The 27,549-nt window shown below is 36.1% G+C and overlaps 1 protein-coding gene across 2 annotated transcripts in view; it reads left to right on the top strand.

The window, feature by feature from the left end:
* Nucleotides 1-27,549, top strand: part of LOC128643237 (collagen alpha-1(V) chain) — a 236,618-nt gene that overhangs the window by 36,667 nt on the left and 172,402 nt on the right. For both annotated transcript variants that reach the window (XM_053696224.1, XM_053696223.1), the window contains exons 2-4: nt 9,769-9,936; nt 19,693-19,906; nt 21,632-21,794. In XM_053696224.1, coding sequence (XP_053552199.1) covers nt 9,769-9,936; nt 19,693-19,906; nt 21,632-21,794 — 545 coding nt within the window. The remainder of the gene's footprint in view (nt 1-9,768; nt 9,937-19,692; nt 19,907-21,631; nt 21,795-27,549) is intronic.

Genomic DNA, 27,549 nt, shown 5'->3' with positions numbered 1-27,549 from the left:
GAAAGTAGCTTATATTTAATAGGTATCATATTTTCCAATGTAAATTGCTTGTGCTGTCAGCATGTTAAAAATCCAGTGCTAGGTTAGAAATAGATACATTTATATACAGAGAAGCATTTTGGTATTTAACCCTCTTGACTGTCAGAAAGGTTAGCTGTTGATGTTTTTCAATGTGAAACCCCACCCACCTTTTTCATGCAAATTAGGAACATATATGTAGTGAAGTTAGGCTTGTGAAGCTGCCTTGTGCCCTTTCAGTGTTCAGGACTGGAAAATCCAAAAATCCTATATTACATGAAATGGGGACAAAATAAATAATGAACATATATTGTAAAGTTGTTTTACTGTCCGTAGCTAAGCATTTTTTTATTTTTATTATTTAAAGAAAGAAAGTTATAGATGTTTAAATTTATTTGAAAAACAGGAAATTAATTGTGTGCATTAAACATCCAATTGGCTGATTAGGACAGCGCCCACAGCTAGTTTGTTGGACAGAGACATGAACCATAAGCATACAAAAACACTTTAGAACATTCCATATTACCTTCTAAATGCCCCATTAATAATAATAACTAGTATTTATATAGCGCCTTTCTCCCAGTGGGACTCAAAGCGCTTTTTCAGCGCTCGCTCTCGGAATTCACCAAATCGGCAGCTGAATAGTAATAGTTGTTAAAGAAACACTAAAGTTAAAAGTAAGCTTTTGTGATTCAGATAGAGCACATAACTTTAACCCTTTGAGTGCTAAGCACTTTCCCACCTGGGTGCTAAGGTTTTTTAAAGGTTTTTAATTTTATTTTATATTTGTAAAAATATATATTTTTTTACTTTTTTTTTTAATTCAGATCCCCAAGACTTACACTGTTGGAAAGGTTATGTGATTACCTTTCCAACAGTGGGTCTTGGGGGTCTGTAGCTGTTTAGATGCCTGAGATACAGACTTCTAGGCAGCATGCCCCCTGCTCCTATATTTAACATTGTTAATGTTAAATAAAGTTGCGTGTGACGTCACCGCACGTAACGTGAAGCCACGGCGATGCCTGTCACTATGCAGGCCCGATCGCCGGGGTAGGAGCCGGTGGGAGCCCCCAGATCTCCCTCAAAGTGGGAGAGTGCTAGTGACGGCTCTGAGCCGTCATTAGCACCTGACTGAGATAATTTGTGATGGCTCAGAGCCGTCATTAGCACTCAAGGGGTTAAACAACTTTCCAATTCACTTCCATTATTTAAATATGCACTTTTTTTTTAAATGCACAGTTTCTGAGGCACGAGCTGCTACTGAGCATGTGCAAGATTCACAGAATATACCTATAAGCTTTTTGTGATTGGCTGATGGCTGTCATGTGAAACAGTGGGAAGGAAAATAAAACTAGATTTGTAATTTGGCAGACTACTCATGTGAAATTCAAACTAACCACTTTTGCACTGTCTTTTTATTATGCATGAATTGATTGTGCAGCTCTAATGTGTTTTGTTCTCCTTTAAATACTAGAAATGCATATTTACTGTTTCATTTAGTGGGTCATTTTATTCATACACTTAGTGCATCTCCATAAGACACAGCAAGAATGTGCATCCTTCTGCGTCACTTGTCAGTGAAACAAATAGTTTGCAGACCTGAAGCAATACACAGTCTATTATAGTTGTCGTTCCCCATTTAATAAAATCCTCCCCTAGGGCAAGGAGGCTACATGACCAAGTGCAATTAACATCGTCTTAAGGGAAACTGAGAGTGCTCATTGTGAGAACAGCTGTGTACACAACCCTCAGTACAAGCCAAATATTCCTTCTCCTAGGGCAGGTTTGTCTGTTTGCTTCATCTTGGCCTGTAGTATGTTCTTTATTATGTTAGGGGGGAGGGTGTGAATGGTAATTGTGAGAGGACCATGACCCCTTCTGATTGAATTCATTAGAAATCCTTTTATATGAAGAGGACAACAGATCAGGGCAATTAGGAAAGTCTGTACAGTTTGTCATGCAATTAGGATGATGTGCAGATCAGGCCATTCGATAAAAAACAGGTTGATTTGACAAAATTCCTCTGCTCTGCCTTGTAAAGCATAATATATAGAACTGTTATGGAGCATACTCTTTGAATAGCTGATTGAATATATTTACCTTATCTGACAGATTTAGTGTTTAGAATTTAGTAAGATCAGGGTTGCATGATTCCGTAAAACCTCTCTGAGTGGAAATCACAATTTTCCCCATTAAAGGTACAGTACACTGTAAAATTGTTTTTATATGAATGTATTTTCAATTACTTGTTATACCAGCTGTAGAGAATAAAATGTATGAGAAGATGCATTTTCGGGTTTATTTGTGTATCTGAAGTAGCTGGTTTTGTGCTTTGAAACCACAGCCTATTACAATGAGTTGAGCTTCAGATAATATCAGATCTCGTTATGTTATCACTTTGTATACACACATTTGCTTCCTTATCTTATATTTGTCTGTAAACCAAAGCTCAATACATAGAGAGAACAATGGAAAAGTATCATGTTTTTACTTAACTATCCTGCACCCCACTGGGAGTGTCATTTCTTCTGCTGGCTGTGTTTACTTAGGCTATTCAATAGCTGAGACTCCAGTATCAAAACTTTCAGTAAAGGTTGGGTTACCACAAGCAAAATCAGCTATTTCAAAGGCCAAAATAGGGGTAAAGGAGCTACTTGTAAACAATTTAATACACTCCAGCAGGTGTGTATCATTGGGAACAATTTAAATGAGAGAATATTTTGGATGAACTGTCCCTTTAAAGTGATGGTAAACACAGGCTATTTGGAAGTGAATATTGAAATTATTGTGGTGGGGGGAAGTTTATTGGTAACTTTACTTGATATCGAGATTCTTCCTGAATGAGTTATAAAAGGTCCATAGTTTCAGACTCCCCCCACCACTGCCGTCCCACTTAGTAGAATGCTTTTTTTCAAATGGTGAAGTATTAACTGCTCATCCAATGTTTCTGTGAGCCACAAAGCTATCTGATTAACCTCTTCACTGCTGGGGATTTCAGAGGTGGGCACAGGTGCAATTAGCGGCCTTCCAATTGCCAAAAATCAACGACAAATCTGTGCATGTCTGCCATTTCTGAGCAAAGGGGATCCTAGAGAAACATTTTCAACCATTTGTCTTATGACTATAGAAGTTGTGTGTAAATAATTTCAGTGAGAATCCCAAAGTTTGCAAAAAGTTTTTATTTTTTTATATGATCGGATTTGGTGGCCATATAGTGTCATCAAATATACCAAATGTGGCTAGATCAATGTTGTCTACTTTAAAAATATATATTGTTTTTATAGCTAAATAAAAAAACAACAAAGGCTCTATTTCTTTTTAAACTAAGTGATAGCAAAAATGTTCAAAATGATCTGCTAGTTTGGGCAAATTTTTCTCTGAAGTTCCTGGTGGGGAAGGGGTTAAAATTTGATTTAGCAATTGTCCCTGAGTGTGCATGTAATGTTTAATGACCAAGGAACTGCCTGTCTCCCAAGTTGAGCCAATTTATGGTTTTCATGTCAAGCTTTATGGACATGGGGGGGGGGGGGGGTTGTGGCTCATGGTTAGTGCTGTAGGAACAGTAACGCTATATATAATCTCACCAAGGCTCCTTAAACCCCCTTTGGAGGGGATCCAAAACTGCATTCCTAGAGGCCTGATGTTACAAAGATCTGAAATCTGACAGAGGAAGATCAAGTTGGACCGTCCTCTTTGGATGGATTTCAATTTTTTGGTGGGAAGGCCCCCAGATGTCTCCCACAAACATTATTTTGGAAGAATGCCCAACCACTAGATGCTCCATTGACAGAGCTGTAACAGAGAGGATTCTGGGATGCAGAGCACACACTGTTCCTCTGCAGATCACATTTCCAGATGTCACTTAGCTGGAGCACATATGAAAGTCAAATCTGTCTTATGTCATTATTAAGTAGAGAAAAAAAAATGAATCTAAATTACAACTTAGACCCCTAGATCTAAGACATTTCCTTAAAGGGAGTCTTTCATTAAAAAAAAAAACTTACCCTCACCCTTTGGAAACTAGGAATTATTGTAATGTTTTAGATGAATCTAAACATTTATTTTCAGAATTTACAGAAGACTGTCTTCTCTTCCAATCTTGTAAATGTTGTATTATATCCTCTGAGTTTAAACACTGAACTGCAACCATATATTATATTGTTGCAAAGGTTTGTTCATATTTCTATTTCCAAAGCATTGCAAAATCATTCCTCCATGGTTTACACTTATATTAGTAATCACAAGATAATTAGTTACCATACCATGATATGAAGTGCATAATATTTAATTTAGTATTTTGACATATTCTTAATTTAAAAAATAAATAAATAAAAATAGATCAAATTATACTTTGTGATAGTGAATTAATAGAATTACTTTTTTTATTAAGAAAAACTTGATAATTGTTACATTTAAAGTAAGTCATATACAAACTCATTCTTGTTTCAGTTTTCCCACAAACCTAAACAAGTTGGAATAAAAGAGAACGATATACACAAGTATTAGAATTTTATTTTAGTAAATGATAAAAAATAATTTAAATATTTTTCTTTTAATATTAATATAATATTTACTGAAGGTATTTTAAATAATAAATACATAATAAAAACATTTAGACCAATAATAACATTGTTCTAAAACATAAAACAGCTAAATTGCTATAAAACTATAGTATCTGAAATGTATTTATAAAAAAGATACACATAATTGTATGAAGTCACAATAGTGTCTTTAAACTTGAAATACTTTGTAGACTTTTTTTGTAAACTGCAAATGATTTTGAACAATTTTATAATCATTCATATTTTGTATGAAGCAGTAATTACATGGTTATGTAACTATTCATATTTTTCTTTTTTTAGCATATCTACTTAGAAGGAACATTCTAAGCAGACATTTTCTATAATTTCTATGAAAAATTAGCAGTTAAACATATTTTCATTCATGGTGGATGTTAAGTAAAAGCTGTTTAAATTTAGATTGAAACTAGCATAAAATGCAGTATTCATTCTAATTGGCTGACAGAGCCAACTCCTACATTTGTGTTGGCTAACAGGAACAAGCCTATACAAGGTAAAACAAAAATACATACATTCCTTATAGCAATGTTATGTTATAAAAAAACTGTAATGCATGTTTTTTTTTTTTTTTTAATGGATCAAGAAAATTCATTTGTGTTGTGTCACTATAGCAAATTCTTGCTAAAGTGACAGTTTTTGGAAATGAGTGAGCTCTTATGACGTAATGTCATCTCTCAATACAAAGCACATCTGCTCTCCTATAAACAGTAGTGCTCATTGTATGCTTTTGGGCAGACTGGCACACATGCAACACTTCACTTATGTGTCTTTTCCCCACATTCAAACTGCATTCTGCAGTCCTTAAAGGTCAAATGATTGCATGATCTGTAACTGTTCTATTTTATGCAAAGTCTTTCTATTCATTGTATTTCTGTGCATGCTCTCAGCTCTCATCTGTAGAAGAAGCTGAAAAATCTGTTGTTATTTTTAAGGCTTGTAAACAGAAGCCACAGCTGTTGTGCTAGTGATCTCATTGTTATATCTTTTACATCTCAGCTTCTGTTTGGGAAGTTTAATCACTTAACTAGAAGAATTCTCACTTTAGGGATCTTGTTTTAGAATTCCCATTTTGGAAACTGGATATCTCCATAATTCCATTTGTCTGCAGTAATTATGTACAGCGTTTGTAAATATAGAAATTATTGTGTGTACTTAGCATTAATAAAAGCCAACCTATCCTTATAAACCTGTCTGTCAGTGCTAAAAAAGCCTCTGCTAAATAAATAATAAGAAAAATCCTCAATCAACTATTTCTTCTGGAGCTAATAATACAGTGATAGAGCTATAAAGGTAACAGTGAAATTCTGTTTATATAAAAAAAGAGAAAGCAAGTTCAAGATAATTTAGCTCAGTCTGAGAGGTTTTTCTATGACTTCATATTCTGTGGCTATAACTCTTTTTAAATGTAAAAAGGGACATTGTACTCAAACATTTTCTGTCATGCTTCAGAAAGAAAGGCATTGTCAAAAAATATTTTGTTCCCCTAAAAATAAAATGTATTTAGTGTCTATACATTTAAGCTGAACTTAAAAGGAAGTGCATGATTATGTATAACTGTGTTCTGGGAATCTGCTGCTTTTTGGATGACAGGAACACCTCCATAAGAAAAAAATGTTTTAGTGAGTACAGGAACATTTGTTTTGCTTTTTTCCCCCAAAATACAAAACTCTGTAATTAATTTTGAAGTTTTTTTTGTTAGAATGAATGGAGACATTTGTTTGTATCATGTCCCTTTAAAGCAGTTATAATTGATATTGTTACTAACAGGAAATATATTCTTGTTCAGAAGTCATCTTATAGACAGGAGTAGATAGCTACCTACCCTACATACCTTCTGCTATATAGTGACAAAAACTAGACATCAGTTTGCAAAGACTTTTAGATGCAACCATGGCTTTAATATTGCAGTGTTTTAATGCTATTTTGCTTGTTAAGAAAGGTTTACTCATGTTGACTTCATAATGTTATATGCAAAAGAATATCAAACTGCTCTAATAGCTTTTTTTTGTTTGTTTCACACACACATCATACATACACACAGACGTACACTCTACACACACACACATACAAACACACACATATTTATACACACATTACGCACACTACACACTCACATTACACACTACACACACTCACATTACACACACTACACACACACACATTACACACACTACACACACATTACATACACACTCACATTACGCACACACTACACACACTCACATTACGCACACACTACACACACTCACATTACGCACACACTACACACACATTACACATGTATACACATTACATACACACGCACACATTACAACATTGCACACACACACTACAAGCACATATTATACACACAACATGGTACACACATACTGCACACACACTACAAACACATTACACACATGCTACAAACTCACATATATACAAACACACACATAACACATTGCACACATACAACAAACACATAATATGCATGCTACACATACCATACATACGAACATCATACCTTACATACACACACACACACTACACACAAATATTACACACACTACACACATTCTAAACACAAACTATGCTTATTACACACACACACATTACACACACACACATACATATTGAACACACACATAAACTACATAAAAATGACACACACACTACACACATTCTAAACAAAAACTATGCTTATTACACACACACACAATACACACTTTACACACACACACATAACACACACACATACACTACACAAATATTACACACACACTACAAACAAATTACACACATGCAACACACACCATACATACACACAACACATCTTACACACACACTACACACCATACATACACACAACACACCTTACACACACACTGCACACAAATTCTAAAAACACAGTACAATTATCTCACACACACACACACACACATTACACACTACACACATTACAAACACAATATTATAGTATTTTTTATTTTTAAGTGTAATAGTGGAGTGTACATAACTGTCTCCTGTTTTTGTTAGTATATTTTTTTCTGGTCGCAATGAGGAGCCTCTCTATGGGTCCCTATTGTCACCATGTAAGCGTGCTGTCACACATATTGTCTATGAGGTTGCCTTACCACAAGATATTATGTTGTCATCTGAATTGGCTGTCAGTGTGACATTTGGCCAAGTGCCACACAGACACGCTTAACCTTTGTATGCTTTTCCTGATTTGTCAGCACAGGAACAGGAATCCTGTTTCCTCGTGCCAGGCTATATCAGCTTTTAGCCCTTTTTACATCCAGCATGAGTAACACACTTACATCATAAAATAAAATAGAGTATTTATATCCCTGATTGTTCATTCAGCGCATAACAAGATAAATTATTTCATAACAAGGATAAGTGATCACGCACATAGTTGTTTAAGATACTAATTTGTTTTAATGTATTTTTGTGTGTCAGAATAAATATGGCAATGTGTTACATTTTTCCAAATCATATAAGTGGATGCCAACATTTTGTTTCATTAAACTTTGAGAAGAAAGAAAATGATGTACTTAAAGGACCAGTCAACACATTAGATTTGCATAATCAACAATTGCAAGATAACAAGACAATGCAATAGCACTTAGTCTGAACTTCAAATGAGTAGTAGATTTTTTTATAACAAATTTCAAAGTTATGTATATTTCCACTCCCCTTGTACCATGTGATAGCAATCAGCCAATCACAAATGCATATACATATAGTCTGTGAATTCTTGCACATGTTCAGTAGGACCTGGTAACACAAAAAATGTAAATATAAAAGACTGTGCACATTTTTTTTAATGGAAGTAAATTGGAAAGTTTTTTTAAATTACATGCTGTATCTTAATCATGAAAATTTAATTTAACCTGAGTGTCCCTTTAAAGGGACAGTAAACCCAAAAAATTTCTTTCTTTGTTTAGATAGAGAATACAATTTTTAAAAAGTTTCTAATTTACTTCTATTATCACATTTGTTTTGTTCTTCTTTGTTCTTCTTTGTTGAAGGGATACCTAGGCAGGTAGCGTGCACTAGATGTCAGGAAATAGTGCTGCCATCTAGTGCTCCTGCTAACGTATAACATTGTTTCAAAACTGCTGCCATATAGTGTTGTGGACACATGCACACTCATGAGCTTACGTCCCAGTTTTTCAACAAAGGATAACAAGAAAACAAAGTAAATTTGATAATAGAAGTAAATTGGAAAGGTGTTTAAAATTATATGCTCTATCTGAATCATGAAAGTTTAATGTTGACTAGAATATCCCTTTAATTACATGCAGAAGCCTTTGCATAATGTCCTGCCTATAGGATTTTTATTTAGCCACCCATTCTGTAACTTGTATCTTTCATTAATGCTTGGTAATGCATAATGGTCAAAAAATTGAGTTTAGTGTCCCTTTAAACCCTTTACAAGTTGGGAGATTTTTTTATAGAAGCGTTGATGACATCATCAGTGACTTTACACATGGCATCATTTACATCATCATCAATATAGCTAAAATTGTTTAAAGGGACATGAAATCTAAAAATTGTATTTCATGATATGCATATGTGATTGGTTGATGGCTGTCACATGATACAGGTGGAATAAAAATAGATATAACTTTGAAATTTGTTTAAAAAAATCTACTACTCATTTGTAGTTCAGACTAAGCGCTTTTTCTTGTTATCTTGCGTTTGTTGTTTATACAAATCTACTGTATGTACCGGTCCTTTACTGAGACTCAACCTATTTGTTAACTAATGTAATTCAAGAGCAGAAGTCATTGATGAGAAATTGGCGACTGTCACATTTTTTAAAGAGATTTTCAAGCACTGATCTAAGAGCGTGTGGCATGCAGAAAGTTTCAAATGACTCATTCCTTCACCCCTTGACAAGGACTTCTGTAGAGCCACAATGCAGACCTCATTTGTCTGGTTATGGTGGGATTAGCTGTAAACTGAGTACATGCTGATCATAATTCCCAAACGTATGTTTCCTTGTCTGATTGACAAAAGCGTAGCGCTAATCTCTGGGCCCCCTCATTCTCTATTTAGCCTTTTCATTGAGCCCCATTTGATCTTTATCTGTGTTATTATGAAAATGTCTGTTTTTGTGATTTTGCAACCTTATTTCATTACCTAAAGCTAACTCTGATTTATTTATTTTTATTTTTTTCAGCTGAAGCAGCAGATCTTTTGAAGGTTTTAGATTTTCAGAATTCACCTGACGGCGTTACAAAAACGACGGGCTTCTGTGCCCACAGAAAATCTTCTAAGGGACCAGATGTGGCATACAGGGTGTCAAAAGACGCTCAACTCAGTGCGCCAACAAAGCAATTATTTCATGGTACGTTTTTTTTGTTTGTTTGTTAGTTGTAGAGTTAAATAATAGATATGTCTTGGGAAATTGTTCAATATTCATCTAGGTTATGAAAATAATTAACACCAAAGAAAATGTGGTTATGTAATTAAATCTGAACATTTTTTATTCTCAGTACAAACAAACTGTGAGTTAAATATTGCACCAAACATTACTTCACATTAATATTACTACCACACATTATAGACAGTTTACATATATTTCAAGGATGCTTCAGCTGGGTTTAATAGAGAAAATCAGTAGGTGTGGTCTTTGACCAGATCAGACCCCATGGCCTTGAAACTTCTGACAGCCATATGCTCAATATAGTCATCAGATCAGACTCTGTTGCCTTCACCAATTTACTACTATAAGGCCTATTTATCAAAGGTCTGGCAGACCTGATCCGACAGTGCGGATCAGGTCCACCAGACCTCGCTGAATGCGCAGAGCAATGCGTTCTCCGTCTTCAGCTCTTGTGAACTGCTGGTGCAACGCTGCCCCCTGCAGACTCATGGCGAATCGGCCTCCAGCAGGGGGATCGTACTCCTCAGACCGCTGCTCCATAACATGCGTTTCTGACGAGTCTGAAGACTCACCAGAAACATGGGCCATCAAGCTCCGAATTGATAGATATGCCCCTATATGTCCATAACCATAGGTGGCCCTAGTGTTAGGCCAAATAGGTGACCGCCTAAGGTCTTTCTCATGATGGGGCCTCACACAGGGGCTTAAACTATTTTTTTTTAGTATACTTGCCCTGTCCACAAGTTTTCTCCTGGCTCAGTTAGATATTCAAACCCTCAAAGCCTCTTAGGCACAACCACAACTTCTCTGGCTGCTTCTCATTTTCCTCCACCTTATGCCAGAGAATAATCAGGAGGCACGAGGACACTGGCAGCAATAACATATAAGAGGGATTAGGAGCTGCAATTACCGTAGTCTCATTCCTTCTAGGTTCCCTCCCTGCAGCTCATATTTGCAACCAGAACCTAGATAGCTGCTAGTTACCTTTTTATAGTCACTCTCCTTGCTTCTTCTTGTCTCCTTTTTCTTTTCTCTCGTGTCTGTCCCCCCCCCCTCATGTTTGTCTTTTGCTTGTCTCTCCCTTCTCTCTCTCCCTTCCTCTTTCTTTTCACACTCTCTCTCTCTGTCTCTTCCCCCCTCTCTTCTCTCTTCACTTTTCCATTGTTCCTCCTTTTTGTTTCTCCAGCCTCTTTCTCTTCACTCCTCTCCCCCCTCTCTCTTCCTTTTCACTTCATTCTACATCTCCCCTTTCTCCCTCTCTCCCTCCTCTTTTTCTCTCTTCTCAAGCTTTCTCCGTGCTCTCTCCATTGTCTCCACTCAACTCCTCTCTCCTCTTGTCTTTTTCTACTGTCTCTCCTCTTTGTCTCTCCCACTCTCCCTCTATCTCCCTTCTCTTTCCACTCTTCTTTCTCTCTTTCCCTTCTCTAGCTCCTCTTTGTATTCTGTCTCCACTCTTCAACTTTTCCCTTTCTTACATTTTGTTCACTCTTTCTTCCTTGACACTTGTCTATGTTTTTTCCCTCTGTTTCCCTCTATCTGCCCCTCTACCTCCTCTCTTTTCCCTCTTTTCAATTTGTTTTGAGAAATTTGGTGCAATGGAATGCCAAAACATAAATTAGGGGCAAATTATTATATACAACTAGGTACACAGTGCAAAACATATTAATAGTTACTAAAAATTAAATGTTTTGGGCCTCATATTTAAATTTTGCCTAAGACCTCATGAACCTTGAAATCAGTCCATGCCATGCTTGACCCTTTCAGACCTCAGATCAGCCCCGATCTTTAAAGTGTCCATCTTTTAACATATATATTTTACAAGCACCTGGAAACACTATGCATTGTACCCAAGGTCTAAAGCCATATAAAGGCATGTGCTCATTTGTCACATTAAATATATTTGTATGATAATGCAGAAGGTGATATTTTTGGCCACCTCAAACATAAATTAGAACAAATGACGATCTGTACAGTTTGGATATATATTTCTGGTGCCACTTGGCATGTTAAATCAACTAGACTATAACTTTTTTATTATTTTTGGCGTTACATATTTATATGAGCTATTTACTCATTTCTGCCACACCCATTCTCAGTGGTAACAACAAACTGCAAACATGTCCCTGATATATAAGATAATTTAAAGTCCATAGGCCAGGGGTCATCAATTGTGGACCTCCAGAGGTTTTTGAAATACATTTCCCATGATGCTCAGTTAGCAGTTCAGTTGACTGAGCATCATGGGAAATGTAGTTCCAAACCTCTGGAGGGCCAATGTTGACATCAGTTATTCTAGGTAGTTATATTTATAGAAACCTAAGAAAAGAATTGCAATGCTCTGCTACTTTACTAGTCAAGCAGGTACCATCATAAGAACACAACAAACCCTACCAGTGTTCCTTTAAAAACCATACTTTTTACTTAGCACAAGATAATGTTGGAACTACTTTTAAACAGACATGAAACCCAATTTTTTTTCTTTCAAGATTCCGATAGACCGAACAATTTTAAAAAGCTTTCTAATTAACTTCTATTCTCAAATTTGCTTAAAGGGACACTGAACCCAAATTTTTTTCTTTTGTGATTCAGACAGAGCATGCAATTTTAAGCAACTTTCTAATTTACTCCTATTATCAATTTTTCTTTGTTCTATTGCTATCTTAGTTTGAAAAAGAAGACATCTAAGCTTTTTTTTTATTATTCAGAACTCTGAGCAGCACTTTTTTATTGGTGGATGAATTTATCCACCAATCAGCAAGGACAACCCAGGTTGTTCACAAAAAATGGGCCGGCATCTAAACTTACATTCTTGCATTTCAAATAAAGATACCAAGAGAATGAAGGAAATTAGATAATAGGAGTAAATTAGAAAGTTGCTTAACATTTCATGCTCTATCTGAATCACGAAAGAAAAAAATTGGGTTCAGTGTCCCTTTAATTCTCTTGGTATCCTTTGTTGATAGAACATCAATGCACTACTGGGAGATAGCTGAGCACATAGGGTGAGACAATGACATGGGCATATATGTGCAGCCACCAATCAGCCGTTAACTCCTACTAGTGCATTGCCCCTCCTGAGCCTACATAGGTATGCTTTTCATCAAAAGATACCCAGAGAATAAAGCAAGTAAAATAATAGAAGTAAGTTGGAAAGTTGTTTAAAATGGTTTGCTTTATTTAAATCTTGTAAGTTTAGTTTGATTTTACTGATAAAATGTAGGGTAAAAGAAGGAGCGCACAAGGTATATAGTGAGAGACCCAGCTGACACTAAAATATCCCCTCCAGGATAAATAACATAAGGTAAAAAATAAAAATAAAGTGACAGCGCTGTCACTTTATTTTTATTTTTTAGTTTGACTTTACTGTTTCTTTAAGGATGGAGTCTCACTGACAACAAAATCACATGTGAGCTTCTGTACTCACATTGCACTGTGTGCTTTTAAACATATAAACATAGCTTTTAACGGCAGACAAGAACCATAGGCCCAGCTTGTCTGCACAATATTTCTTAAAAGTATAAACATATCTAGTTTGTAGGATAGCCTTATGCTTATCCCAGGCAGTAATTAGTATGTAGGATAGCCTTATGCTTATCCCAGGCATTAATTAGTATGTAGGATAGCCTTATGCTTATTCCAAGCATTAATTAGTATGTAGGATAGCCTTATGCTTATTCCAGGCATTAATTAGTATGTAGGATAGCCTTATGCTTATTCCAGGCATTAATTATTATGTAGGATAGCCTTATGCTTATCCCAGGCATTAATTAGTATGTAGGATAGCCTTATGCTTATTCCAGGCATTAATTAGTATGTAGGATAGCCTTATTCGTATCCCAGACATTCTTAAAGTACTCCACAGTGTTTGTCATTACCACCTCGTATGGAAGTATTTTCCATGAATCAATCACACCCTTTCTGTAAAAAAAAAAAGCTTTTGCAAATTACTCCTGAATATGCCATAAGCATATGTTAGCTATATGCTGACTGGCTGAAAAAAACACCTCCGCCAACTCTATTGTTAGACACGAACACTACCCACAAACATAAAAAGATAGTTTTCTTCTTAAACAGGAAGAGTCTACGGATGTATTCATTACTTTTGGGGATTCAGAACCTGGCCACCAGGAGGAGGCAAAGGCCTCAAATACCTCCCCCACTTCCCTCATCCCCCAGTCATTCTTTGCCTTTAGTCACAGGAGGTTGGCAGAGAAGTGTCAGAAGTTCGAGTTAAGTCTCTTACGGAGGGTAGTACTCTTTGAAATGGGACTAGAGTTTTAAACTAAAGACGGCTTTGTAGCCTGTGGATGGGTCATCACAAGTTTTGCTCACAGGTGGCTCTGTGCCCTCTTGGAAAGCACTTTTAAGCTGCTGTGACGGTTTTCCTGTCTCTGCTTGTCTATGCTTAACCTGACGGCGCTTGTCTTGTCTAGGTTACAAGGGGGAACTCGCGGGTTCTGGAACACCATAGTTGGTATGGTGCTGTGTCAGGGATTGAGAGTGGCCTTCCGGTCATCTTAGTGACGTTTTCTCCTGACTATGGACTTATCTTCTGGTCCTTGTCCTCCTGGGGAGTTTGTTTCCTTGGACAGTGGTCCTGCAGCAACTTTGGGTAGCTCTAAGTTGATTTGGTCTTTTAGATGTCTCATGGGGCCTCTATTCTCCCTCTCGAAGGTAGATAGAGATTTTGACCAGTTTTTGATTTAAGTCCATTTGGATGGTCCTTCGGATCTCTTGGGTTCCTTTTCTTTCCCTCTCAGGGGTTGATAGAGGTTTTTCAGTTTTTGGAATTGTGGGAGTTGAGTGCCGCAGGGTTGACTCCTCGGAGGCCTTATGCTCAGCAGACTCTGGGTCTGAGTGGTCTCTAGCACAGCTTTGCAGGTTGTGTAACTGATGAGTGGTTACCCGGGCTCTGATATTTCCCTTGTCGTATAGTTTTTTGTAGGGTGTTGAGTAATTTGCATTCAGTGTCCTCTAGCTTGGGTATTGTTTTCCCAAAAGTAATGAATGCAGCTGTGGACTCTTCCTGTTTAAGAAGAAAAAAATAAATTATGCTTACCTGATCATTTTCTTTTCTTCTGACGGGAAGAGTCCACAGCTCCTGCCCGCGCTTTATCTATGGGGCGGCAGTACATTTTTGTTCTTCTGGCACCTTTTTTAAAAATCACCCTGATATTTCTCCTACTGTTCCTTGTTCCCTTGGCAGAATGACTGGGGATGAGGGAAGTGGGGGAGGTATTTAAGCCTTTGGCTGGGGTGTCTTTGCCTCCTCCTAGTGGCCAGGTTCTGAATTCCCAAAAGTAATGAATGCAGCTGTGGACTCTTCCTGTCAGAAGAAAATTAAGCATAATTTATGTTTTTCTTTTAGAACAAGAAATTTGATTCTCTGTTTCTATGTAAAAAAAATAATAATAAATAATAATAATAAGAATATTAAAAAAAATCTGTAATACATTTTATGATTCTATCTTTTAGATGTAACAAAAAATGTTTTTAGTGGTGTATTATTTTAGATTTAAACTCTGTGAAAATGGCGCAACTCGCCCTTAGGAATACATTTGAAATGAAGGAATTCTTTGTCATTCTGCTATGAAATTATTCTAAATTGAAAACAAAATCTGACAAAAAGCAGCAGGGGCCTTTTATTAGAACCAATAAACGAATTCCCTGGCGCTTTTCTCTTAAACCCTGTATGGATAATTTCCCGTCTTTTACTGTTGAAATGAGTTTAGGTAAATATTTTTAATTTCAGCTTTTTATGTGTCAGAAAGCACTTTATTACGCTGCCTAAATTATAAGATGAACAATCCATCTATGTTATTTCTATGGAAATGAGTGAATGGTTCAATCTTATTTTTTTTTATACTAATGCTCTTCTCAAAGTCTCAGATTTCGCACTTGCTGAAATGACTTATCCAACAGGCATTCAAACTGGGTTCTACAATAAAGGCAGTTTGTGATCTATCTGTCTGCAATGGATTTATCACTGCAGGAGATCCATGAAAATATCAAATAGCTGTATGGTTTAACCAGTCCCCAGCTTTGCACAAGCAACATTGATATAGTAATTTACTTTATAACATTTTAACCTCTACATTTCTGCCTGTTTCTAAGCCACTACAGACAGCCTCTTATCACATGCTTTTTTATTTGCTTTTCACAACAAGAGACTGCTAGTTCATGTGAACAATATAGATAACATTGTGTTCACGCCCGAGGAGTTATTTAAGATTTAGCACAATACAGTACTAACTGCATGTCAATAGATAATAAATAACAGAAAATGCTTAGCTACAAGGTAATCACAGGATGAGTTTACCATCACTTATTGAGAAAATAAATGCCAGGTTTATGACAGGAGGCTACAAGTACCAGCGCATTACCACTGAATCACAACCCTAAATTAAGTGACGTTTCCCGGGGACAGCATCCAATGTAAACGATTTTTGCTAATCTGCTGTCCTCAAATACACCATAGGTACAAATCCCTGAGCTTTAACATAAATTAAATGACAGAAAAGGTGGTTAAAAAGCGGTTAACCGCAGCTAGTGAGTTGTCGTGAAATAGTCTGCGCCTGTCAACTGAAGTCCCCGCGGTTTATAGAACGTCTGTAATCATTTAAACCATCTCATCTAGTCTTTAGCATCTATTTTTCATGCTGTACAGAAACATATGATGGATTTAATTCCATCCTTCCTTAAACCCACATGAAGAGGGGAGAAAACTGCTGAGTAAGCAGTGCTTGTGATTAGCGTTTTGTTAGCTCTACCTATATAAGGCTTTAATAAAACAAGACACCAGGAATCCTGACGCGATTCACGACGAGAGTAACAGTTGCTGTTTTGCATTAACCATCAGGATGTGCAAATTGCTCGGTATTGAAAACTTTGAACTAAAATTCAAATTTCATTCATTGGGACATTCGCCAGATTTCATAGCGAAAAAAACCAACAATAAGTGAGTACTTTAGAAAGGCTGGTTAAAGGGACACAGAATTCTAAAGTTTCATAGTTTAGATAGACTATGTGAATGTAGCCACCAATCAGCAAGTGCTGAACAAAAAAAAAGAAAGGGCTGGCTCCTAAGTTTACATTCCATTAAATAAAGACACCAAGAGAATGAAGAAAAATTGATATTAGGAGTAAAGTAGAAAATTGCTGCTCTGAATCATGAAAGAAAAAAAATTGGGTTTCATATCCCTTTAAGCTTAATATTTTCGACCCAAGGCACTTTAAGGTTTGCGGGTAAATTAGCTGCAACAAAGTAGAGATTTAGATGGATCTATCAAAAATGTAAAATACATTTAATTTAAGCTTTTCACAGCTTCCTGTTTACAAGTGATTTGGTGGCAGAACTGTTTCCCAGCAGATAACTGTATTATTTTCTCAGCTACAAGGAAAAGCTGGTTTAGCTTATGTGGTTAATCTTATTTAGAATGTTTCATACACAGAAAAACAAGCACTTATTAACAAATATTTAAAAGGAGAGAGAAAATGTAAATTCACTATTCATGGTTTTAGTGTTTTTTTTCTTAAGATAAAAATATCACATTATCCACTCTACATGGTTTAAAAAGCCACTTCAAGAGTGTCTTCTATTTATATGGCTTGAAATTTCCATCAGTCCATAAATATTAAGAAATGGCATAGATTGTTAAAAAAAAAAGAAGTTTGTGTCATTCTTAAAGGGACATTTTAGTAAAAAAAAATATATTATTTATTTTGTTAGATTGATCTATTTATCTGAATGTCTGTCTGTATCTGTCTGTCTCACTCTATCTATCTGTGTCTGTCTGTTTGTTTGTCTGTCAATCAATCGATTGATTAATCAATGTATCATCTATCAATCTATCACTGTTTCTATTTATGTATATGTATCCATATTTATCTATATGTAACTTTATCATCTATCTTATTATCAATCTATCTATCTCTCTCTCTCTGTCTCTCTCTGTCTGTCTACCTCCGTTTCTGTTTATGCATATGTATCCATATTTATCTATATGTAACATTATCTATCTTATTATCTATCTATATATCTATCTCTCTCTCTCTCTCTGTCTGTCTACTTCTGTTTCTATTTATGCATATGTATCCATATTTATCTATATGTATCATTATCTATCTTATTATCTATCTATACATCTATCTCTCTCTGTCTGTCTGTCTGTCTACCTCTGTTTCTATTTATGCATATGTATCCATATTTATCTATATGTAACATTATCTATCTCATTATTTATCTCTCTCTCTCTCTCTCTCTCTCTCTGTCTACCTCTGTTTTTATTTATGCATATGTATCCATATTTATCTATATGTAACATTATCATCTATCTTATTATCAATCTATCTATCTCTCTCTCTCTGTCTGTCTACCTCCGTTTCTGTTTATACATATGTATCCATATTTATCTATATGTAACATTATCTATCTCATTATTTATCTCTCTCTCTCTCTCTCTCTCTCTCTCTCTGTCTACCTCTGTTTTTATTTATGCATATGTATCCATATTTATCTATATGTAACATTATCATCTATCTTATTATCAATCTATCTATCTCTCTCTCTCTGTCTGTCTACCTCCGTTTCTGTTTATGCATATGTATCCATATTTATCTATATGTAACATTATCTATCTCATTATTTATCTATCTATCTCTATCTCTCTCTCTCTCTCTCTCTCTCTCTCTCTCTCTCTCTCTCTCTACCTCTGTTTTTATTTATGCATATGTATCCATATTTATCTATATGTAACTTAATCTATCATCTTATTATTTATCTCTCTCTCTCTCTTCCTCCCTCTCCCTCTCTCCCCCTCTGTTTTTATTTAGGCCTGTGTATCTATATCCATCTATAACTTGTTGCATTTTTATGATTATTGCATATTGCCCTTCACAGCAGGAATGAACATGACAAGACCTTGGGCAGGGTGGACTGACCTTTTTATCTATCTAACCATTTGAAACAGAGAAGGAATTCTGGAATTCTGACTATTCCTAAGAGCTTATACACTTGTCTGGTGAACCCTGTATAGAATTCCCTAAAAAGTCGCCTTGACATATCCTGTTACTGAGAATAACAAAGAGCTCTTCTAATGACACAGTAACAAGTCGTCTAGTCATTACATCATCTGAGAATTAGCTAGAAATGCCACTTCATTACAGTGCCCACTGGGGATCTGTGTAACCAAGCTTTATTCTTTATTAAAGGGACGATTCAGATGGAGCATGTTGTTTTAAACAATTTTCCAATTTGCTCTTATTATCTAAATTTGCTATATTCTCTTGCTATCCTTTGTTGATGGACAGCAATGCACTATTAGGAGCTAGCTGCACATATATGCCTCTTGTCACTGGCTCAACCAATGTGTTCACTTAGCTCCCAGCACAAATTGTGTGCTCTATCTGAATCATTAAGGATTCATTTTTACTTTAGTGTCCCTTTAAATATGATAATAATTTTGATGATTTCTGTCTCTCTAAATTGAGAACAACACCATAAAATTATTTCATTTTCACAACCATATTTATGTGCAGTCAATACGGCATTTAGATTGGGCAAAAACTACACAGATGTTCCCAGACTGGCATTCTAATTTATTCTCTGTAGGTGCTCTTTATTTATAGTTGCTGGTAACAGCAGACAAACAAAAGCCCTGTTGGGTAAATGTGTGACAAGTATAGAGGTACATACTAAGTTTCTGAATTCCTTTACAGATTCCCCATTTCCAAAAGATTTCTCTATTTTGGCAACTGTGAAAGCCAAGAAAGGCAGCCAGTCATTTCTGCTCTCCATCTACAATGAGAAAGGGATCCAACAGGTCGGCCTCGAACTCGGCCGCTCTCCTGTGTTCATTTATGAAGATCATTTGGGTAAACCCGGGCCTGAGGACTACCCTCTGTTTAGAGGCATCAATTTGTCGGACGGAAAGTAAGTAAATTTGTCTGCAAACAATAACGGATTCAAATAAGTAAACTGTTTTTTTTATTTTATTTGCTTTTATGTAAATTTAAAAAGTTGGCATTTGTAACAATGAAATAAGCCAAATATGTGTAAAATAAAAAGCATTATTAATATTAGATAATGAGATAACGCTCATTATATTATTAGATAATGAGATAACGTTCATTATATTAATATTAGATAATGAGATAACGCTCATTATATTATTAGATAATGAGATAACGTTCATTATATTAATATTAGATAATGAGATAACGCAGCCAATTTTATTATGCTTTGCCCTAGCATACTATTGACTTATATATCTTTTATTTACATACATATATACACATAAATACATATGTATACATATATAGACATACATATATATATATATATATAAATGCATTGGAGCTCTTTGCTAACAAGTAGATGAAACCATGTAAAACATATTTATGCAATAATCATATTTAATAAAGTGTTATACTGTGTATTTACTGTAAATCTTTATATATCTATACCTATATATACTCATGTGTGTGTTTGTATATATTTACAAGAGCAAATCGACTACAAAAATATCCCTAAGCAATAAATTGTAAGTCCATCTAAACAAAAATAAGTTACAAGGGAGTTAAATGACGACACAATATGATAAATCTACATTAATAACATTTGTACAGAAATGATACAATAATTTACATATAAATAGAAGGAACTCGTGCTGCTTATACTATGATGCAGTGTACCCCTTACACTGTACAACACAGTAAAGTCAAGAGAAAATCAAAAAGATAAGCGCACAGAGTATAGAGTCTGTAGTTGGAAAAAACTTTGATGATAATTCAGGTAATATAATTATAGGTAAGATCCACCTTCACCGTACTCCAAGGGCAGAGACTCTGTACTCTGTGCGCTTATCTTTTTTATTTTCTCTTGACTTTAGTATAAATATATATTTGTGTATTACCATCAGATATATAGAAATATGTATTTAGGAATAAATAGAACATATCCTTCTATGTGATAACAAATTGGAATGTGAAATATTTCTTGTCAGGTTAGTGCACTTGAGAATATGCTAAGAGTTTTGCGCAAGAGTAGGGTGTTGGGTTTTTTCCCCACTTTTTTTGCTCCATTGTTCTATGAGGGAATAGGTTTCTGTGTGCGCGGTATTCTAAGTTTGGCTTTTTATGTGCGGCAGTGTTAAATAGCGCTCCACTTGTAATCTGGCCCTCTATTGGTAAAATGTGCAAGCATCAGCCCACTATGCAGACCAGCGTTGTATTGATTTAATATATTGGTTTTGAACAAGTAAAGATTATCCCAGACTTTCCCTCTTAAATACTGTTGTTTACCTGTTTGAATTTCATCACATTTTGCATTATGTCAATGTGGTTTCTAGACTCTTTTTTTTCTTTCCTAGTGAGAATCAAGGAGGATTATTAGAAGTTAAGCAATGGTTTATGTAATTTAGGACATTAAACATAACATTTTGTTCCTCATAAAAAGTTTAACTATGCAGAATTAAGGGGTGTGGGAGTTGTTCTCAGCGGCTAATCAGCATCACTTGTGAGCAAACATACTTTTACTGTTCGTTTCAGTATGAAAATAAACTGCTTTTACATTTCCTCTTTTCATACAAGGAAACGAAAAGAGGAAAATGGAGTTGGATATAAACTAAACTGACCATTGTTTTTTTGCGTTACGCAGATGGCACAGAATAGCGATTAGTGTGGAGAAGAAAGAAGTCACTCTGATTTTGGACTGTCAAAAGAAAATTACCAGAGTGCTTGACAGAGAGGAAAATGCCATTGTAGACACAAACGGAATCATCGTGTTCGGCACGAGAATCTTGGACGAAGAAGTCTTTGAGGTAAATGGATTTTGAAGATGTTAAAAACAGCTTTTCTCATTCGGAGCACACTGTGGCTAATGTATTTTCCAGTTTATTTATATGTTTTAAAACAAGCTGATTTTGGCCAATGCAATGACTTAAACGTATCCCACTGGAGTTTGTGATTTCCTCGCTACTGCCAAAAATTCACCACAAGTTCCAGGTAATGTGGAGAGACACATCTGGAACCTTTTCAGATGGAAACTTCTGCTATTGAAAGCTGAAAGAGTCCTAACATTATATCCAAAAGTGTATACTGTATAGTTATTTCAGAGTTAAGTATTAAGTAGCATCACAACTGGGTTCTACAAATCATATATATATATATATCATAGGCTATTCAGGATAGTAAAAAAAGTAGAAGCCAGAAAAAATAACATATATATTTATATTAAAGGGACATGAACCCCAATTTTTTTTCTTTCTTGATTCAGATAGAGAATATGATTTTTAAACAACTTTCCAATTTACTTATATTATCAATTTTGCTTTATTTTCTTGGTATCCTTTATTGAAGAGCAGCAATAGACTACTGAGTGCCAACTGTACACCTCAGTAAGCCAATAATAAGAGGTATATACTGTATGTGCAGCCACCAATCAGCAGCTGGCTCCAGGAAAACATTGCTGCTCCTGAACCTACCTAGGCGTGCTCTTCAACCAAGGATACCAAGAGTACAAAGCAAATTAGATAAAGTAAGTAAATTGGATTTTTTTTTTTTATTGTATGATCTGTCTGAATCGTGAAATAGATTATTTGGGTTACAGGTCGCTTTAAAATAAAAACCTTTATGATTCAGACGGTGGGGGGTAGTTATCAAGCCGTCAACCTCAAATACGCTGCGTATTCCGCAGCGTATTTGTGGCGAGGCTGATACGCCTTAGTTATCAAAGGCTCGAGACCGGCAAAAGTAGAATTTTGTGACGTCAGCTTCGATCCGCCGGACTCAGTCCGACACAGATCGATTCTTACGTCACTCCAGATGTTCCGCACACAAGTGCGGCACATTCTCACTACTTTTGCTAGCTATCAAAAAACTAGCAGGTACGCTCGGCACTTTTACGGCCCAGCGTACCTGGTTTTCAAAGCGCCAGCCTGGAGGTGGCGGATCCCATAGGAATCAATGGGAGTCTGACCATAGCGAAAGTACAAGTTCGCTGCTGACAGACATCCCATTGATTTCTATGGGAGCTGTCTACACCTAACACCCTAACATGTACCCCGAGTCTAAACACCACTAATCTGACCCCCCCCTACACCGCCGCAAATAAATAAAGTTATTACCCCCTAAACCGCCGCTCCCGGAGCCCACCGCAAGCTACTCTATACATATTAACCCCTAACCCGCCGCTCCCTGAACCCGCCGCAACCTATATTAAATGTATTAACCCCTATCCTGCCCCCCCTACACCGTCGCCACCTATAATAAATTTATTAACCCCTATCCTGCCCCCCACTACGCCGCCGCCACTGTAATAAAATGATTAACCCCCTAAACCTAACCCTAACGCCCCCTAACTTAAATATTAATTCAATAAATCTAAATAAATTAACTCTTATTAACTAAATGAATCCTATTTAAAACTAAATACTTACCTTTAAAATAAACCCTAATATAGCTACAATATAAATAATAATTATATTCTAGCTATCTTAGGATTTATTTTTATTTTACAGGTACCTTTCAATTTATTTTAACCATGTACAATAACTATTAAATAGTTATTAACTATTTAATAGCTTACCTAGCTAAAATAAAGAGAAATGTACCTGTGAAATAAATCCTAACCTAAGTTACAATTACACCTAACACTACACTATACTTTAATAAATTATTCCTATTTAAAAATAAATACTTACCTGTAAAATAAACCCTAAGATAGCTACAATATAATTAATAATTATATTCTAGCTATCTTAGGATTTATATTTATTTTACAGGTAACTTTGTATTTATTTTAGCTAGTTAGAATAGTTATTAAATAGTTATTAACTATTTAATAACTACCTAGCTAAAAGAAATATAAAATTACCTGTGAAATAAATCCTAACCTAAGTTACAATTAAACCTAATACTACACTATCATTAAATTAACTAAATAAACTACCTACAAAGAACTACAATGAAATACAATTACATAAACTAACTAAAGTACAAAAAATAAAAAAAGCTAAGTTACAAAAAATAAAAAATTAAGTTACAAACATGTTAAAAATATTACAACAATTTTAAGCTACTTACACCTAATCTAAGCCCCCTAATAAAATAACAAACCCCCCCAAAATAAAAAAAATCCCTACCCTATTCTAAATTACATAAATTTCAAAGCTCTTTTACCTTACCAGCCCTTAAAAGGGCCATTTGTGGGGGCATGCCCCAAAAAGTTCAGCTCTTTTGCCTGTAAAAGAAAAATACAACCCCCCCCCAACATTAAAACCCACCACCCACATACCCCTAATCTAACCCAAACCCCCCCTTACAAAAACCTAACACTAATCCCCTGAAGATCATCCTACCTTGAGTCGTCTTCACTCAGCCGAGCCACCGATGGAACTGAAGAGGACATCCGGAGCGGAAGAAGTTAATCCTCCAAGCGGCGCTGAAGAAATCTTCCATCCGATGAAGTCATCATCCAGGCGGCGCTGAAGAAGTCTTCGATCCGGCCGATGTCATCTTCAAAGAGGCGCTGAAGAGGTCTTCTATCCGGGCGAAGTCATCTTCCAAGCCGGGTCTTGAATCTTCCTTCCGCCGACGCGGAACCACCTTCTTCACCGACGGACTACGACGAATGACGGCTCCTTTAAGGGACGTCATCCAAGATGGCGTCCCCTCAATTCCGATTGGCTGATAGGATTCTATCAGCCAATCGGAATTAAGGTAGGAAAATCTGATTGGCTGATGGAATCAGCCAATCAGATTGAGCTCGCATTCTATTGGCTGTTCCGATCAGCCAATAGAATGCGAGCTCAATCTGATTGGCTGATTGGATCAGCCAATCGGATTGAACTTGAATCTGATTGGCTGATTCCATCAGCCAATCAGATTTTCCTACCTTAATTCCGATTGGCTGATAGAATCCTATCAGCCAATCGGAATGGAGGGGACGCCATCTTGGATGACGTCCCTTAAAGGAGCCGTCATTCGTCGTAGTCCGTCGGTGAAGAAGGTGGTTCCGCGTCGGCGGAAGGAAGATTCAAGACCCGGCTTGGAAGATGACTTCGCCCGGATAGAAGACCTCTTCAGCGCCTCTTTGAAGATGACATCGGCCGGATCGAAGACTTCTTCAGCGCCGCCTGGATGATGACTTCATCGGATGGAAGATTTCTTCAGCGCCGCTTGGAGGATTAACTTCTTCCGCTCCGGATGTCCTCTTCAGTTCCATCGGTGGCTCGGCTGAGTGAAGACGACTCAAGGTAGGATGATCTTCAGGGGATTAGTGTTAGGTTTTTGTAAGGGGGGTTTGGGTTAGATTAGGGGTATGTGGGTGGTGGGTTTTAATGTTGGGGGGGGTTGTATTTTTCTTTTACAGGCAAAAGAGCTGAACTTTTTGGGGCATGCCCCCACAAATGGCCCTTTTAAGGGCTGGTAAGGTAAAAGAGCTTTGAAATTTATGTAATTTAGAATAGGGTAGGGATTTTATTTATTTTGGGGGGGTTTTGTTATTTTATTAGGGGGCTTAGATTAGGTGTAAGTAGCTTAAAATTGTTGTAATATTTTTAACATGTTTGTAACTTAATTTTTTATTTTTTGTAACTTAGCTTTTTTTATTTTTTGTACTTTAGTTAGTTTATGTAATTGTATTTCATTGTAGTTCTTTGTAGGTAGTTTATTTAGTTAATTTAATGATAGTGTAGTATTAGGTTTAATTGTAACTTAAGTTAGGATTTATTTTACAGGTAATTTTGTATTTCTTTTAGCTAGGTAGTTATTAAATAGTTAATAACTATTTAATAACTATTCTAACTAGCTAAAATAAATACAAAGTAACCTGTAAAATAAATATAAATCCTAAGATAGCTATAATATAATTATTAATTATATTGTAGCTATCTTAGGGTTTATTTTACAGGTAAGTATTTATTTTTAAATAGGAATAATTTATTAAAGTATAGTGTAGTGTTAGGTGTAATTGTAACTTAGGTTAGGATTTATTTCACAGGTACATTTCTCTTTATTTTAGCTAGGTAAGCTATTAAATAGTTAATAACTATTTAATAGTTATTGTACATGGTTAAAATAAATTGAAAGGTACCTGTAAAATAAAAATAAATCCTAAGATAGCTAGAATATAATTATTATTTATATTGTAGCTATATTAGGGTTTATTTTAAAGGTAAGTATTTAGTTTTAAATAGGATTCATTTAGTTAATAAGAGTTAATTTATTTAGATTTATTTAATTAATATTTAAGTTAGGGGGCGTTATGGTTAGGGTTAGACTTAGGTTTAGGGGTTAATCATTTTATTACAGTGGCGGCGGCGTAGTGGGGGGCAGGATAGGGGTTAATAAATTTATTATAGGTTGCGGCGGGTTCATGGAGCGGCGGTTTAGGGGTTAAACTATTTATTTAGTTGCGGAGAGGTGCGGGATCAGCAGGATAGGGGTTAATAATTTTATAATAGAGGGCGACGGTATAGGGGGGGCAGGATAGGGGTTACTAGGTATAATGTAGGTGACAGCGGTGTCCGGGAGCGGCGGTTAGGGGTTAATACATTTATAAGAGTTGCGGCGGGGTCTAGGAGCGGCGGTTTAGGGGTTAATACATTTATAAGAGTTGCGGCAGGGTCTAGGAGCGGCGGTTTAGGGGTTAGTAACTTTATTTAGTTGCGGGGGGCTCCGGGGGCGCCGGTATAGGGGGCAGAAAAGTGCAGTTTAGTGTGAGTGCTTAGTGACAGGCTAGCAATAAAGCTGGGAAAAAGCCGAAGGGCAGCGAGATCGGATGAGTGATAACTCTCACAGTCTGCTGCTCATCGCCCCGCGGCTTTTTGACAGCTTTATTTGATAACTTAGGCGAACGTATTCAAGGTCCGCGGCGGCGAAGGTAGGCGAGCTTAGGCGGACGTATTGGGCCGGCGAAGCCAGAAAAGTAGACGGCTTGATAACTAGCCCCCCTCGTGTGCAATTTAGAAAACAATAATACATTTTACATCTGTTATCAAATGTTCATCTTTCTCTTTGTCTCGTTTTGTTGGGACTGTTACTTTTCATGACAACATACTGAGATAGGCTCAGGAGTGTGCATGTGCATAGAGCTTTATATGGCAGCAGTGTTTGCGAGAATGTTTTTAAAGTTACATGACACCCAAAATTTGTCCTTCGTGATTAAGACAGAATGTGCAAACAGAACTGTATGCTCTGTTTGTATCAATAAAAATAAATTTTGGGTTTGATATCCCTTTAAGAATGGTCATGCCTACCTCAGTATGCTCTCATGGAAAGAAGCTAAGTTTTATGAAATAGAGAGATGATCAACTTTGATAAAATAAGTAAATTGTACATTCTGTCTGCTTTATTGTGTAGATTTTCTACATCAGTAGGGGACCTTAGAATATCTCTACATGGTGCCAAAACAGGATAGGTGTGAAGTTGATCAGCAATGGTTTGAGAGAAAAATTGTCTTAGAGGTCAATAACTGTATATGAAACATACAAGGCAGACAGAATATTGAGGAGCCATTATTATTATCAGGTATTTGTAGAGCGCAAACAGATTCCGCAGCGCTATAAACATAGG

This window comes from Bombina bombina, chromosome 12, assembly GCF_027579735.1.
Source record: "Bombina bombina isolate aBomBom1 chromosome 12, aBomBom1.pri, whole genome shotgun sequence".
NCBI classification, from domain to species: domain Eukaryota; kingdom Metazoa; phylum Chordata; class Amphibia; order Anura; family Bombinatoridae; genus Bombina; species Bombina bombina.
Note: the sequence above shows the minus strand (reverse complement) of the source record. Positions and strands in the feature narration are given on the sequence as shown.